General features: G+C 44.1%; 1 protein-coding gene across 2 annotated transcripts in view; it reads right to left on the bottom strand.

Annotated features, from left to right (window-relative positions):
• The window catches only part of CACNA2D2 (calcium voltage-gated channel auxiliary subunit alpha2delta 2), a 423,504-nt gene that overhangs the window by 43,937 nt on the left and 362,075 nt on the right, over window positions 1–17,492 (bottom strand). For both annotated transcript variants that reach the window (XM_031958716.1, XM_031958707.1), the window contains exons 5-6: window positions 8,930–8,974; window positions 2,858–2,996 (exon numbers count right to left, since the gene is read on the bottom strand). In XM_031958716.1, the coding sequence (XP_031814576.1) occupies window positions 2,858–2,996; window positions 8,930–8,974 (184 nt within the window). The remainder of the gene's footprint in view (window positions 1–2,857; window positions 2,997–8,929; window positions 8,975–17,492) is intronic.

Below are 17,492 nucleotides of genomic sequence, written 5' to 3'. Positions count from 1 at the left end.
ATGCTTATAAGTGTTAAATCTCACACAGTGCTACATGAAGGTTCATACCACCCAAAGCTTCGAATACACACACACACACTCCCCCCACCATGCACACCCCCTCCCCAGATGCCCTTGCTCACACACACAGAGGCACACACATACACCCCCCACACAAGGCACATGCACCCCTACCAAGCAGCTTGCCAATTTCAGTGATCTCCCTACTGCCTGAGCTCACTTCCTTCCTTACCCCCTCCTGCCTCCTCACCAGGTTCTAAGTATACAAACACACATTCACACCCACACATAGGCACCCTGAGTTAGGAAATGGGGGATCACCCCCACCTCAGACAAATGATTACAGATTTAATTACAAGTGACAGTAAATAAAAAAAATACTATCAAATGTAATTTGTGTGGGGAGTGAGGTGTGACTGGGGAGGGCGGGGCAGCCAATGTTTTAATTAGTGTGGCTGCCTTAGATAGTGCCCCTCTGCTGGCGCAGCCCCCAGCCAGGCAGGACTCGGGGGATAAATGACTCAGCTTCATCTTTCCTTGGGGGAGCTAGGTGTTCCTGCTTTGAAGCTCACACTGTCCAGGGCCCTTCTCCCTTTTCCTCTTCCTCTCCCTTTCCTTCTTCTCCCTTTCCCTCTTCTCCTTTTCCCTCTCCCTTTCTTCCTCTCTCTCTTGCTACTCTCTCTATTTCTTTCTGTCTGCATGTCTCACTGGTTTTCTTTCTTTCCCCACCTTTGTCTCTGTCTTTCTCTCTGTTTCTCTCTTCTCTGTCTTTGTCTCTCTGTCTCTGTCTCTATCTATGTCTCTCTGCTTCTCTGTCTGTCTCTCTATCTCTTTTTCTTTTTCTCTGTTTCTGTCGCTGTCTGTCTCTATCTCTGTCTCTTTCCCTTTGTCTCTGTATCTCTCTGTCTTTCTGTCTCTTTCTGTCTATTTCTCTTTCCCTCTGTCTGTCTGTCTCTCCCCCATCTCTGTCTCCCTCCCTCTCTCTTTCCTTCCCTCCCTCCCTCCCTCTCTCCCCCCTTCCCCCCTCTCTCTGTTTCATTTGTCCCAATGTTCAAATTGGCTGCAATCTGCTCTTCCCCCACCCCAATTCACACACTAAGTCTCTCTCCCTCTCTTTTATTTTCATCCTCTTCCCTCTCATACTAATTTCTTTCCCCTTTGGCCCCATTCCTTATTTCTTCCTTCTATCCCTCCTTGATTTAAAAAATCTATTTTTCTATTTTTCCAGATCAAAGGGAAGATCAAAAATCCAAGTTTCTCCTGGGGGTTTTCACTTTTCACCCAAACTCCTCCACCTAGTTTGGTCTCCTCCTTAGCCTTATATGGATCCAGCTCCCCAAACTGCAACATTCTTTTTGGAGGGAATTGAACTCAGAATATCATATGATCACAAGGTCACAGATCACAACTCAGTTGGTTCTTCAGAGCAGGAAACTGGGAATTTATCATCTTTGGCCATGCCCTAGCTCAAGCAAAGGAGCAGTTTAGAGCTCCTTTCTCTTTAGAGCTCTTTAGAGCTCCAAGCAAAGGAGAGAGTTTAGAGAAGGGTAAAAAGGTTCTCATGTGGGAGGAAGAATGTTTGGGAAGAGCTATAAACTGGGATTCTGAGTCTGTGTATCTGAATACATGTGCATATGAAAGAATAAGATATGAGTATGGGGCTATGTATTGGCAAATGTGTTTGTGAATGTTCAATCCCATTCACACACACATACAAATACACTGTGAGTATATGTATATGTGAGTGCATGTGAAAATGCAAATGAGGGTGCACACTAGTATGACCATAAAATTTTGAAAATGTGTAAGCACTAATCATTTTTGTGTGTGCAAGACTGTGTATGTATCTAGGTGACTGTGATTGCATATGTGTATAAATGAGATACAAAGTATATGTAGATTACTATATACATGAGCATGAAGAGTGAAAATATATATGATATTCCATGCATGAGTCTGGGTCAATCTGTGTGTGTAAATATAGATGCTGTGGTTTTTAGTCATTTTTCCATCTTGTCTTACTCTTTGTGACCCCTTTTGGGATTTGCCTGGTAAAGGTACTGGAATGATTTACCATTTCCTTCTCCAGCTCATTTTACAGGTGGGAAACAAAGGCAAATAGAGTTATATGACTTGCTCACTGTCATATAGCTAGTAATTATTTGAGGTTAGATTTGAACTTTTTAACTACAGGCTTAGCACTCCATCCATAGCACCACCTAACTGCTCCAAATATGGATGCACAGAATTGTTAATGATAATCTTTATCCATTTCTTTAAGTTTTCAAAGGTCTTTATAGATATTATCTTGTTTGAGCTCATTGCCAAGCATCATATCCCAAGATGAATGTCTCAGGGCCAGGAGGGGTTGGGAGCATAGGGCATGTGGAAGGATGTCCAGGAACCCTGAGTTCTAATATAAGATTCAGGTTTATTCTACCAGTGTGGACCCTCCAAGGGCAGGTTGGATATGCTCTCAGCAGAGACAGCCTTGATGGAAGAAGTAAGTTTCTCTCCCCTTCCCTATAGCAGGCTCAGAGTGTTTTGGGGCTCTGGATCCTTACTGTCCTGAGCTCAGGTTTCTTGGGAGGCCATGTGCCATAATGGAAAAAAAATTGGATTTGGAGACAAAGGATCTGACTTCAAATCCAAGTTTACCCACTTGTAACTTTAGATTAAGTCAATTTACCTTTATGGATCCCAATTTTTTGCCTGTAAAATAAAGGGACTGGACTAGCCGACCTCTATCATCCTTTTCATCTTTGATCTAGGAGCCTGAATATAACACTGTGCCCCTAGTTTGGATGTTTGGGGTCTGGCTGCATAGGATGGGTGGGGAGACCGAGGGGACACTCACAGCCTTTGTAGATGTCCGTAGGAATCTGGACAGCCGTATATGAGTAGTTGACCTTGTTTTTAAAGTTGGGGTCTTCAACGAAGTCCAGCTGCAGAGTACTGGGCTTTTCCCTCTCAAACTCCTCACCCTCGGGGTCTTCCTGAGAGAGAGAGAGAGAGAGAGAGAGAGAGAGAGAAAGAGAGAGAAAAGGGAAGACAGGCAGTGTCAGGGATGGTGAGGAGAAGAAAATTCAGGAAGAGAGACAGAGACGTTGAGAAAGGAACAGACAGAGCAATAGAAAACAGGCATCTTAGTACAGTAGAAAGAATTTACTACTGTAAATTTAGATGACAAAAGTCCTGAATTTGAATCCCAACTTGACACTTCCTCTACTTGTGGACCCCAGGCAAAGTATTTAACCTGTTAGTTTCATTATTTAGAATATGAGGGTAGATAGATTCAAAAAAATAACCCAATTCAATAAACATTCATTTTTACTCCATGCAGGGCACTGTCCTTGGTACTGGAGATACAGAGATGAACACTGGATGGGAGTCTTTGAAAAGCTTACAATCTAAATGTGGGTTGAGAAGGGGAGAGGGAATATTACATGTAAAGAAATAATTATAATCCAAAGAAGAATTTCAAAACCTTGATAACCAAGGTAGCCAACTTTCTTAACAAAAGGAACTTAAATATATCAGTACAGAAACCAATTCTGAAACTCTGATGAGGAAGGGAGAGGATGAGACAGAGGGAGAAAGAGAGAGACAGAATCAGAGATATAGAGACAAAGAGAAAGATAGAGATCTAATGAGAGAAATAGAGAAATAAAGACAAAGAAAATGATGAAGATGGATAAAGACAAATAGACATATAGATGGGGGGAAACCTAAGTTTTCACACTTTAAAATGATAGGGTGGATAAAGTGATCCTTAAGATTTCTGCCAGCTCTGAAATTCTGTGATTTCTTTTGGAGGGAAAAAGTAAGAGAACAAGATATAGAGAAAGAGAAAAACATGACTTGTCCTAGGGAAGGAGCTGCTGCTGTCACTGTCACAGATAGGGATGTGATCTGGACATATATATGATCGAACTGCACCGCTATCCCCTCCCTCCCCTCCCACCCAGCCCCAGACTCCCGTTCTCTTCCACTTAGTAAAATCTACAATAAATGTTCCCTTTTCAGTCACTGAGATGGGTGGGAGTGAGAAAAGGAAAGGAGAAGCGATCTAACCCCTCTTCTCATTAATGCTTCCCTAGTATTCTACCCTCATCCCGCAGATGGTTTAGAGTGGAGCTCATGGCAGCCAACTATAAGCTAGAGATGTTCTGGGAGCCACCTGGAGGGCTGAGAAAGTCTTTGAGAGATAATTCTGTCCATGTATTACCTACAGAGGCTCCATCTTCTATAGGGTTCTTTCCTTTCTCCTGGCCTGAGGGATGTGTGTGTGTGTGTGTGTGTGTGTGTATTGAGACTCCTCATGGTCCCAGCTGGTATATCTTGACTAGTACCTTATCAAATCCTGAGAGAATCTCCAACCCAGTAAAAAAAAGGGAAAAGAAAATCCTTGAAAATCAATTAGCAGCAAAAGGCAAGTATCAGAGACCAAATTAAAAGGGAGATCGGCTTAGTGCTCTGTCAATAAGGACGCAAGCGACATTTAATTACACAGCCTGATCAGCAAACTCAGGCTGAGCTTGCTTGGCTCCACACTCCCCAAATCCCCTCATCTCCCTTCCCCCACTGTGGTTTCCTAGGCAACAAAGAGTGTCACTCAGAAGAATCTAGAAAGGTCAGGAATCCAGAGTCTGGGACTCAAGTCCTCTTGCCTTGACCTCCAACTCCAAGGAAAGGGGCTCCAGTCACTGTCACCCCTCCTTGCCTATGCCTGGATCTGCCTGATTGCACAAATGAGCTCCCAGGGCCTTCTGGCCTTAGGGGGCTGGGCTGGGAGGGAGGAAATAGGCAGGTCTAGTGGGTATTTATAGGAGCCACAGCCTGGAGAGGGGTTGCAGTTCCCCTAGATACAGGGGTGGGGGAAGGGCTTGAAAGACTCCAGTTAACTTTCTAAAAACAGCGGCTGCCTGCCCCTGACAGGTGCCAATTATGGCGTTTCATGGGCACGGGCACGCACTGCAGAGCCAGCCACCCACTCCTGTGCCTCCTGGCTCAGCTGGCAGAAGCCAGTGTTCTAATTGGTGCACAAGATGAGTGTGTGTGTGTGTGTGTGTGTTGAAGATAGCTCATCACTAGTGCAGGTGTGTAACAGAAACAGGAGACCTGGACAGAGACAAATTGAGAAAGAAAGGGAATTGAGGAAAAATAAAGACAGAGATAACAGGTAGACAGAGATAGGGGGAAAGAGACTGAGAAAGAGAGACAGATCCAAGAGCCATAGAGAGAGACTGGTGCTTGTTAGGGAAGCTAACAGCATCCTCTGGAATCATGTCTCTGACAATGAGGAGGAACTGTACTGAACCAAGCATACCCAGGAAGAATTATACCTTCCCTATCTCATTCTTCAACCTTATCTCCTACTGTTTCCCTTCATAAACTCCTCATCCCCAGTTAGTCTGGGCGACTCCCATTTCCCATGGTCTCCACCCCAGGTTAGGGAATCACAGGAACCATATGAAGGTTAGGTTTCTTTCATCTCTAAATCATTGTGATCTGGTTTAACTCTGTAACTTAAGAGACTGGAAAACTAAAGACCCAGAGGTTGGCAGTGAGGTATGGCTCAAAGAGGGGGTGGATCAAGAGGATTTGTATCCTTCAGTTACCACTTATCATCTGCATGGCTTTGGGCAATATTATTATTAATTAATATATAATAATCATTATTGATAATGATGATAATGGGAATTTACATAGTGCTCGAAGGTTGGGTAACATACTTTACACACACTATCTCATTACATCCTCACAACGCCCCTGTGAGTTAAGTGCTATAAGTGTGAATTATCAATTCACAAATAAGGAAAATTCACCTTACTGAGGTGAAGAGGCTGAAATGGCTTGGCTGGAGTCACCCTGATAGCCCATGTCTGAAGTGGTATTGAAACCCAAGTTTTTCCTTTCTCAAAGGGTTAGTTTCTTCGGGCATAGAGTGAAATAATAATATTAGATGCCTTTTAAGATCTTTTCTAAGTCTGCATTCTCTCTTTTTTTACTTTTTTCTTTTTATTTATTTTTCTGCTTATGTATGTATGTACATTCATTTTTTATTATAGCTTTTTGTTTACAAGACATATGCATGAGTAATTTTTCAGCACTGACCCTTGCAAAACCTTCTGTTCCAACTTTTCCCCTCTTTCCTCCCACCCCCTTCCCCCAGATGGCAGGTCCAGGTCTGCATTCTTAAGATCTTATTTAGAATGTTAATTATTTCCTTCCTTCCTTCTTTTCTTTTCTTTTCTTTTCTTTTCCTTCTCTTTTTTTCTTTCTTTCTTCCTTCCTTCCTCCCTCCCTCCCTCCCTTTCTTTCTTTCTTTCTTTCTTTCTTTCTTTCTTTCTTTCTTTCTTTCTTTCTTCCTTTCTTCCTTTCTTCCTTCCTTCCTTCCTTCCTTCCTTCCTTCCTTTCTCCTTCCTTCTTTCTTTCTTTCCTTCCTTCCTTCCTTCCTTCCTTCCTTCCTTCCTTCCAGAAAGATTTCTTTTACATTCTTGCAAGAATGGGTGCCTAGATGAGTAGACACATCTTTGAAATTCCAAAGGCAGCATTTTATTTCCTGTCCTGAAGTGCAAGTCCCTCCCCTTATTCCAGGACATGAATCTCCACCCCTCATGACTTAACCAATCCCTGATCCCAAAGAGCTTACATGTTAGCTTCCCCCTTCTAGAATGTAAGCTTCTTGGGAGCAGGGGCTGACTATGTAATGAGGATTTCTTAAAACACGTCAGAGGGGCTGATTCTCTGATGGCAGAGATGTATATGGAAGGGGAGGGGGAGGTTCAGGAAGTCAGGATTCTGTCTTTGCTCTAGATTCATGTCTGCTAGCATCAAGATCGTAGCTTTGCTTTCTGGGGGAGGGATAGTGATGAATGTTAACCTGCTCTTTCTTAGAGATAGAGACTGGACCTCTCCCTGTCCTGTCACAGCTTATGTGGCTACAGAGTTGGTTAAACAGAAGATACTAAAAGGCAAATATTTTTTAAGCTTGGATGGAACCTGCCCAAGAGGTGATAGTGGAATAGGACACCTGGGCCTGAGCTCATGGCCCAGGCCTTGCCTCCTAGGGGACTGCTGTATCATTTACCTGTCTAGGTCTATCTCTCTCTAATTGTTGTGTCCTTATATCCTGGGAGCTGTCTTCGGCTATGGTTCCCTAGTTACCTCTTAGCACTGGCAGGCACAGGCGTACAAAACAGGCACGTGCCTGCGGGCCCAGATAGCCTCAGACACATACACACCGGCCTGTCGGGCCCTTGAAATCCCCAGGTGACAGCGAAAGCCAGGAAATTGGGCTTTGAGGAGCTGTCTGGCCTCCAGATAGCAGGTGATGGGTTCTGAGCTTTCAATGAAGACGTCTCAATCTGAAGAGGCAGAGAGGGTGGTGGCGGTTGGTGGGAGGAGGGCTTGGGGAGGGGGAGAGAAACCCCCTCAAATGTCAGTGGCAGATGAAGGGCGCTGGAAATTTTAATCTCCCAACTTTTTAGGCGAATGTGACATTTGGATCCCTCACAGATAAGCTATCAGCTGGAGAACTTTCTCCTTTTTTCCTCTTTCCCCTCCCAACCCCCACCTTCTGTCTGGTAATTTAAAAATAAATGGTCTAGAAAGAGCTCTAAACAGTTACCTTTGGCAAAGATTAAGAAAATAAGCAGCCTACCATTGCTGTGGTTTTTATTTATAACAGGATGGTTGCCAAGCCGGGGACTGCAATGGAGGCTGCACCTTCCGTGCTGCCCCCATCCTCCCCCAGAGGATGAGCCGGAGTCCTGGGTGCAGGAGCTCAGGTTCTGGCTCCTCTCCGTATAAATGGTGGGTGGGGTATGTTCGGGTGAGGGGATGGAAAGGGGGGAAGATTCTGAAGCGTCAGGAAGGGGGCTGGGCCCGTCCAAGCCTGATGAGGCTAGGAAGGCCTCCGTCACTCAGCTGGCTCTGGCCTGTGTCCTGGGGGGTGGGGGGAACCAGAAGAATCAGGAAGAATTAAAGCTCCCTGGTTTATATTTAATGCACTGATTGCTAAAATTATAGCACGGAGCTGCCGGGAGGGGGGTAAAGAATTAGAGTCAGTATCTAATTAAAGGTTCACTCCTCATTTGAATTTCAGATTCTAGCTTTAATTTTAGTAACTTCTCTCAGAGCAGTGGAGACTCAGCCAAAGGAAAGTACACCTGCTTTATGACCACCCACTCTTTTCTCCCTCTCCCCATCTCATTCTTAGTTTGCAGAACAGCCCCCTCCCCATGTTCTCCAATGCTCTAGTGAGCCTCCTGCCCCAGGAATTTTAGCTGGAAATGGGAAAGCTGACCTTTTCCCTTCCCTCCTTCCCTCCTCTATCTTCGAATCCCACCTCCTCCAGGAAGCCTTCCCAGATTGATTAGAAAATCAGTCTTCCTTGGGGCTGACCTCTGATCCTCTCCTCTGTGCCTAATGAATGTGTTTTCTGCATGACCGATTACTATCAGGGCAGGGAAGAACAAAATACAAATTATGCTTCTGTTTAAGCTTCTATTGCAGAGCTCATACCCAGTTGCAGGTTCTACCTTGTGGAGAATCCTTGAACCACAGAATGTCAGAGCTACACTGTCTATCTAGTTCAACCCTTCTCATTATACAGAGAGCGGGGAGAGAAAGGAAGCCTAAGGAGAAGGCAGTTGCTCAAGATTATATAGAGTCAGTTGCATAGCTGTTAATGAAATTGGGGTCATCTGACTTGGCCAGGGAGCTTTCCACCAGATGCATGGCCTCTTCTGTAGTGGATGCTAGCCAGGGTTATTCTGTAGCTGGGTACAGGAAGGGGCAGTGCTGTGGGCACCTGTGTATTGTTCTGGTTTGTGTGCTGGGGCATGGGGCCCTCAGTCAGGGAGTGGGGTCTTTGGGGGTAGAGACTAGATTTCAGAGTGATTCAGGATAGAGAAATACTCACCAGCTCAGCATCTGCTTTGGAGTCATAGTACTGGATATCTTCTTCCTGGAAGGAGAAATAGACACAGTCCCATCAGTTCTGACTAAAAACGCTTTAGTTTTCCCCTTTTCTTCCAACTTGATCTCTCAGAAGCAGTTCTAACAGCTGGGGGGAACACGGTCCGCCAAGGTGGCCCTCTGTAATCTATAGCTCATCAAGAATTCTTCACAGGTATACTGATGCTCCTATAGAGAATATCTGAGTGTGTGTGTGTGTGTGTGTGAGAGAGAGAGAGAGAGAGAGAGAGAGAGAGAGAGAGAGAGAGAGAGAGAGGAAAAGAGGGAGAGAGAAAGAGAGAGAGAAGAGAGAGAAAGAGAGGAGAGAGAGAAAGAGAGAGAGAGAGAAGGAGAAGAAGAAGAAGAAGAAGAAGAAGGAGGAGGAGGAGGAGGAGGAGGAGGAGGAGGAAGAGGAAGAGGAGGAGGAGGAGCAGCAGTAGCAGCAGGAGGAGGAAGAGGAGGAGGAGGAGGAGGAAGATGAGGAGGAGGAGGAGAAGCAGCAGAAGCAGCAGGAGGAGGAGGAGGAGGAGGAAGAGGAGGAGGAGGAAGAGGAGGAGGAGGAAGAAAGGGAGAGGGAGAAAGAGAAGGAGGAGGAGGAAAGAGAAACAGAGCAATAGAGAGAGGAAGGGAAAGACAGAGATAGAGAAATAGATATAGAGACAGACAGAGGGGGAGAAGAAAAGGAAGAAGAAAAAAGAGGAGAAGGAGAAGGAAGAAAGAGAAACCGAGAGGTAGAGGAAGAAACACACACACACACACACACACACACAGAAAGAGAGAGAGTGAGAGGGGGGGAAGAAGGAGAGGGAGGAGAAGGAGTATGGGAATGAGAAAGGGAAAAAGAGAGAAGGGAGAAGGAGATGGAAAGAGAGAGGTGGGGGGGGTGATAAAATGCAGAGGAAACTGGGTGACTGGAAGTGCTGGTAATACTGTCATAATCAAATTTTACTTTCCATCAGGAGGAATAATTAAGGGGCACCAAATTAAAGGGAAGAGCGAGGAGCTGATGGCTTTGGGCCATTGTCAGGCCTCTCCCCCTGAAACTCCTGCCCACCCTCATTTCTTATTCACTGGGCTCCCACAGGGTGGGGCTGTTTCACTGACAATCCCTACTTCAATTCTTCAGCCTACTCCTTAGGAACCTGCATCAAGTAGGTTTCTTTGGGGGTGGATAGAGTACTATAATAGCATTTTATTTTTCAAAAATATATGCAATGCAAAGATAGTTTTCAATATCTACCCTTGCAAAACCTTATGGTCCAAATTTTTCTCCCTCCTTTTCCATCTCTTCCCTTCTCCTAGACAGCAAGTAATCCAATATAGGTTAAAGATGTGCAATTCTTCTCAACATATAGAGTACTTTAAATCTAGGGTCCTACCAAGAGAAGGATGTCAGACACGTTACCAAAGTCATTTATTGACTTTCTCCCTGGATCTTGTCTGGCTTGCGAGGGAAGAAACCTGGCTAGGACACTGTTCCCAGAGGCTTTTTTGGGGGAAGAAGCCCTGGCCCCCAGCCCAAATATATACATAGACATGGGCAGATTGTGCCATACTCTAAGGTTCCCAGCCCTGGGCCACATGCATGGATTTATGCCCTGACATATGATTAAGAGACTTCAAGCAGCTAAAAGAGATTTTAGATATTATTTAATTGAACCTTTTCTTTTTACAGATGAGGAAACTGAAACCTAGAGAGGTTAAGATCACATAGGTATTAAGAGGCAGAGGCAGGTCCTTTCTAATTATAAATCCAGTGCTTTCTTCTACATTACAAGGTCTTTGGGGATAGGCACACGTAGGTCTAAGTAAGCCCTGTCTTCAGGAACGGACTCATGGACACATTCCCTATGTCCAGGACACATGGACAGATGGATGGAGCCAAGATCACTTGGGTTGGAGGTAGGAAGGCACAAAGTCTACAGAACTAGTTGATCTGATGAAAGGGAAGATTCTAAATTTGTTCTGACTCCTCCCCTGTACATACCCTTCCCTTGCCTTCTCTAGATCCTATAACTACAAAGACCGATTTCCTCCTGTGGAGAGGTGGCAGTGGCAGCCAAATCAACACATACTTATTATGTGCCAAGTATTAGACGAGATGCAGAAGATATGAAGTGTAAAAAAACAAAAAACCCGTAACAAATCACGGTCTCTTCCACAGAACACTTACAGTCTCATGGCTGGGATGGTTAGGACCTGGGGATCGAGCAAAGGTAGAATCACGAGAGCAAGAAGCACTTGCCTGCCTGGCTGAATGCTGGAGAGGTGGGGGCTCTGAAACTGGGCTGGGGTGATCAGCTGTCCACAATGTCCTCCCTCTTCAGACATTCCAGAGGACCTAGATTAGCTGCTTGGCCCCCATACAATGAACTGTAAATCTGGACCCATTGTAGTCCACGAGGGTCACTGTGACCTGGTCTTGATGTTCCATACAGGGTTATTGCTTCCTGAAGGTGATGCAGGACATGGCTGTCACTGCCATCAAGACCTAGCAGTGTCTAGTGTTTATTGCCACCTGAATTCAGTGCCATTGTGGAGATAGGACACCAACCAGACTCTAATGATGGAGGGCACCATTGGGCCAATCTGGTGCCATTTCCCAGGCTCCTAGTGCCCGACTTCTGCTCCAAAGTACCTGGCAGGAGGACCTCTTCACTGCTCTGTGGTATCACTAGGAAGCAGTTCCTGTCCTCCATACTGAGCCCCAAGCCAGAAGGATGGTCCCAGACACACTCTCTCATTCAGGATTGATGGTAGAGATGAAAAAAAGATAATGGAGTGGGGGGGGGGAGATAGAAAGAGAGGAAAGGAGAGAAAGAGGAAGAATATGGAGAGAGAGGGAAAGGAGAGAGACATAGAAATAGAGAGAGAGAAGAGGAAGGGAAGGAGGAAGAGAGAGAAAGAGGAAGGCAGGAAAGGAGAGAGGGACATAGAAAGAGAGAGGAGGGAGGGAGAGAGACATAGGAAGAGGGGAGAGAGAGAGACGGAGACAAAAAGAGAGAGGAGAGAGAGAGAAGGAGAGAGGGGAGAGAGAGAAGAGAGAGGAGAGAGAGAGAGGGGGAGAGAGAGAGAGAGAGAGAGAGAGAGAGAGAGAGAGAGAGAGAGAGAGAAAGAGGGGGATAGGCAAGGAGGAGAGAGGGCAGGGAAGAAGAGATAGAGAGAATGATGAATTGACTTCATATCTTCCAATATCTTTTATTAAAAGTCCAGTCATTGTGGGAATGTTCTTATTAATTATCTGTGATTTGTTGTGAAACGTGATGGGTTTACAACTTGAGAAGGAGGAAACACAATCATTACTCCTGCCAGAAGCTCCCTCCCCTCCTTCCTTCTGACCTGGCTCTGCCTGGTACGGTTGGTCAGTCGTGGGGCCTGGGTTCCCAGCCATCTGCATGCTATAATTACCTAGGACCCCAGGAGACCCATAACACAAACGGGCTAATTTCATGTTTAATGACCTTTAATCAGGAATGAGTGTGACAGCCAGGCCGGTGGTGGGGTGGGCACCTGGTGCTGATCAGGAGCTGCCCCAGGCTTTGCACTTTTTCCTTATATTGTTGGAGAAAGAATGGAAATACATGCCAGAGGATCAGAACTAGGTCCTGTCATGAGCTCCGTCCTTTCCTCCTTTCCCCAGACCTCCCAGATCAATTCTTCCTCTTTCCTCCTCCCATTTCCTCTTCCCCTTAGGCACATGAACTTCCCTCTAGGATATTGGGGAATGGGGTGAGAGTGGGTCTTAGCTAGGGGCTCATTCTGGGATCTGGTTTTTGTCTAGGGACTGTATGAGACCATCACTTCTCTTCTAAGAAGCGCAGGAGAGAAACTGCTTTGGGGCATTTCCTGGAGATACTCCCAGTGTCCCCATCATTATAGCCAGAAGAAAACAAGAAAAGCTATCCCTCCTTGGGCCTTCCCCACCCCAAACCAACCAGTCGCATGTCTAAAACACCCCCCACCCCAGATATAAATGTGTCCATACAAACACATACAAACAGGACTCTCACATGCATGTATGTCACTCCACATGTGTGCCCTCATAAACACAATACAGTCGCCCACAGGGACTGGACAGAGCTTGGACGTGTGATTTCACTAGTTTCAGAGCCGTACTTCCCTTCTCTTTTGTCTGAATCATTGAGAGATTAAGTGATTTGGGTCACTTGTTCTCCTTCCCTCCCCTTCCTGTCCTTCTTCCTCCTTTTTTATTTTATTTTTAAATTTAATTTTTGCTGAGGCAATTGGGGTTAAGTGACTTGCCCAGGGTCACACAGCTAGGAAATGTTGGTATCTGAGACCAGATTTGAACTCAGATCCTCCTGACTTTGGGGCTGGTGCTCTACCCACTGCACCAACTATCTGCCTCTCCCTCCTTTTTTAGTGAAGTCAGCATTCACTTTCCATAGCTGTCACTCATAGCAAGTTTTTTCCTCTTTAATTTATGAGTAGTTGGGGCAGCTCGGTGGCGCAGTAGATAGAGCATCAGTCCTGAAGTTGGGAGAACCTGAGTTCAAATCTGGTCTCAGACACTTAATACTTCCTAGCTGTGTGACCCTGGGCAAGTCACTTAACCCCAATTGCCTCAGCAAAAAAAAATTATGAGTAGCTTGGGACCTTAAGGTTTGTCCTTGGGGACCCCATTCTCCTTCCCTCTTATCTTCCAGGTCTCACCTCCCAAACCTGATGATCTCGAGAATTCTCTGACTTCTTGCCTTTTAAATATGGGGAAGGTGAGGTTGGGGCAGGCTGAGTCTACCTCTCTCCCACCATGGCCTGTCCCCCAATTCCTCCTCTCATTAAATGACATCTGACTAGTCCCAGGCACACTTTTGTGGCGTGCCCTGGCAGTAGAGCAGCTGGGTCAGAGCCTGCCTGGTTCTGTGCCAGGTCAATTTATGGTGCCGGTGGTGTTGGTGGTGGTTGTAGAGAGTTCAAGGCCATGCCTTTCCTGGGAGGGGGCTACAGGTGTTCTGGGACCACAGCCAGGGGCTGTTGGGGGAAGCCATTGCCAGAACCCTGACCTGGGAATCTAAGAAACTGAGTTCTAGTCCTGACTGCCCCTCACCCTTTGGCAGGCCTGGGACTGGTTCTTTATCATTAAAATGAGAGAAGTGAGACAGAAAATTTCTAAAATTTCTTGCTTTAACGTTGTATTAAAGTGTGAAATTCTGTGAAATTCTAACAAATGTTGGGGAAGAAATGGGAGCCAAGAGAGAAAAGCAAGGTTTCTGAATAGGTTTCTAGGAGCCTTGGTGTGAGTGGGGCAGTGGAAAGGTACTTTTCTCCAGGCTGTCCTCCTGGCTCTACATTCATGGACTCTCTGGATAGACAGTTTGGGTCCAAGATGAAATTGGCTGTTCTGAACCTTAATTTTCTGTCTCCCTTTTCTGGTGGCTTCCATTCTATCTTTCAGGGTAGGGGTAAAGACAGTTGGCCTTAAACCAAGCCATGGTTTGAGGAAATATAGTTAATGTCCTTTATCTTTGTCTGGGATTTGTTATGTACTAATTAATGACAATTATTCCTGCTGAGCTCCACTCAGACAGGGGCTATGGTCTCCTATTCCAATCTCCCATATGTCAATTCATCCACATCCCGTCATCTCAATTTCCCAGGCACTCAGGAAAACCAGTCTTAGTCTTAGCCCTGACACCTACTTGCTTTGTGACTTGATGCCGACTCTTTTCTCTGAGACTGTTTACCTATTTGCAAATTGAGAGAGTTGGACTAGATGGTCCCTAAATCCCCTTCTGGTCCTACTTTCTCTAATCACAAGATCTCTTGCATACTCAGGCTTTCCAGCCTGATCCTTCTACCCTGCCCCATACCTCACGGCTTCCTGAATAGGATCTGGTGTTCTTTCTGGTTAGTATTTTTTATAAACCTCACTGATATCTTCTAAACCCTAGCTCCAGGCACCAAGTCCCAGGCTCCTTAATTTACATTCAGAGACCAGCTACTTTGATTTCTAGTTCCCTATCTCTTTTCTTGTTTATCCCTTTTCTTGTTTGGCACTCACTCTTTATTGACACCCCCTTCCCTAATCTACATATTTTAGGGAAGTCTAGAAGTGAATGAATCAATGAAAAAGCAATTATTAAGCACCTATTGTATAGTAGGCATTAGGCTAAGCCCCAAGCCTGCAAATAATATAATAAAAAAAAGCAAGACAGGTCTTGCCCACAAAACCTTACATTCTAATGGGGGAAACAACCTATTAAACTAGGTTAGGTAGTCATGGCTAGCAACTGGAGTGTGAAGTCATTAGGCTAGAGAGTGGACTTATATATGGCAAAGTCATAAGAATGTTTTTCCTAAGGTTGATTCAATAATGGTTGCAACATTATTAAAAATCTGGTTGCAGGAAATACAGCGGAGGACAGGTAGTAGTATCCACTTTATGTTGGGTGGTGCTTTTATTTGCTAATGTCTTGAATGAGAAGCAGCCTTTAGTGAATAATGAGTTCTCAGGAGTATGAAAGTTCTGGGTTCAAATCCTGTGTGTGTGTGTGTGTGTGTGTGTGGATTTGGATGCAACTGACTATTATAATTTGGACAATAGGCATTCTTCATCTAGTTGGTTTTTCTTGCGTGGGAAGTTAGGGCAAAGTCCTTGGAGTGAGTAGATCTCACTTAGGAGAATCTATGATGTTTCAGGGCTTAATGTAATCAGCCATATGCAAACAGGAGCTTTTGGAGGACCTTAACCGCTATAGTAAATCCTATTTTAATATTGACTCTGCCCTGGATAAGTTCCATGGCAGTGCCAAGCATATGTCTCCTTGTTTTATGCTCTGATTGATGGTAATAATCTGAGGTTCTTAGAGCAAAGTGATCTCTATAGGTTACATCACTCAAGGAATCTTCTATGATTTAGATTTAAGCATGGGAGGCAGTTTGATTGGGGAGAGTCTTTAAAGTGTTGGCATTTGCTTTTCTGAATCAAATGCTTTTTAAAGAGAGGTCAACAAACAATAAGTACAAGTGGGGTCTTGTATTTTCAGGTGTAAACAGCAAAGATAAGATCTCTTGTAGAATATTGCTTGCAAAAGTCTGCCCTTTCTCTGGACATATTTTTTAAAAAATCAAGGATGACCTCAAGTTACATGTATATTATTTTCATTAAGAAATTTATAAAAAATGAGAAAGTAGGCATATGGGTCAGAAGTTACTGATGTTCTCTTATTGCCTTTTTTCAATGGGTTCCACTCATATTCTTAAACCATCCTCTCCCTAACAAATAAGTAAAAATGTTTCCATCACCTCAAAACATCACCAACATCCAGTTTATTCTTAACGTTGACAAAATGCAATCTCTTGTTATTGCAAAAAGGATCTCTGAAAGCAATGAATACAACCCACTATAAAGATGAATTCCCTGTTCAATACCACAATTCACTAGATGATCATTTGGTCATCTAGATTCTGCTGGGAAATCTTTGGTTACTTGTCTAAGTGCTACATTCTAATCTTCCCTCTTTCTCTTGGAAGAAATTCAATTTTATTTTCAGGCCTAAATTCTCTCCCTTCCATCTTTTCCTCTCCCAATGGAGAAAGCAAAAAAAGCAAACCCCACTGACTATGTTAAAAAATGCTTCTAATTGCACTCCAAGTTCCCCTCTATCTAGAGGTAGAGAACTCATTTCATGAGTCTTCTGGAATTTTGTTTCCTCATTGTGTTGATCAGTTTCTAAGTCTTTCAAAGTTGTTAGTCTTTATTGTATTATTATTATATAAACTCTCTTCATTTTCACCTTGAACCAGAAGTTTTTATGGAGCTGCACCCTTCAATTATTTCTTACAGCACATTAGTATTCCAATACATTTATATACCACAATTTGCTCAGCCATTACCCAATTAATGAGCATCTATTTGGTTCTTATTCTTTGTCATCATAAAAAATGGCTTAAATATTTTTGGTTTGTGTCCTTTTCCTTTTTCTTTGATTTCTTCAGGTATAGACCTAGTTGGTCTTCATTGGATCAAAGGGTATGCATATTTTAATAGCTTTTCAGGCATAACTCCAAATTGCTTTCCAAAATGACTAGGTTTACAGCTCTATGAGCAATGCATTAATGCATTAATGTACTTGCCTGCCTTCCCTCAGCTCCTCCAGCATTTAGCAAGCCTAACCCTTTAGCATTTGTCATTTCCCTTATTTTTAAAAATCAACTTTGCCAATCTGTTGCATTTGATTGTTTTACTTTGTATTTCTCTAATTATTGGTTAATTAGAACTTTTTTTTTTCATATGCCTATGTATAGCTTGGATTCCTTCATCTCAAAACCTTCTTTTTATATTCTTGGATCATTTATAAATTGAAGAATTTAGCCCAACTTCCTCATTTTAAAAATGAGAGAATTGAGGCACAGAGAGTTATGTGATTTGCTCAAGATCACACATGTAGTAAATGGCAATCTTGAATCCAGCTTGATTGATGGCCAGCTCAGTATTTTTTCTACTGTACCACCAAGACTCATCTTCCTAAGGTGTGAGGTTCAGAAGGGCAGGGACAAAATCTTAC

Source organism: Sarcophilus harrisii, chromosome 1 (genome assembly GCF_902635505.1).
Source record: "Sarcophilus harrisii chromosome 1, mSarHar1.11, whole genome shotgun sequence".
In the NCBI taxonomy this organism is placed as follows: Eukaryota; Metazoa; Chordata; class Mammalia; order Dasyuromorphia; family Dasyuridae; genus Sarcophilus; species Sarcophilus harrisii.
Note: the sequence above shows the minus strand (reverse complement) of the source record. Positions and strands in the feature narration are given on the sequence as shown.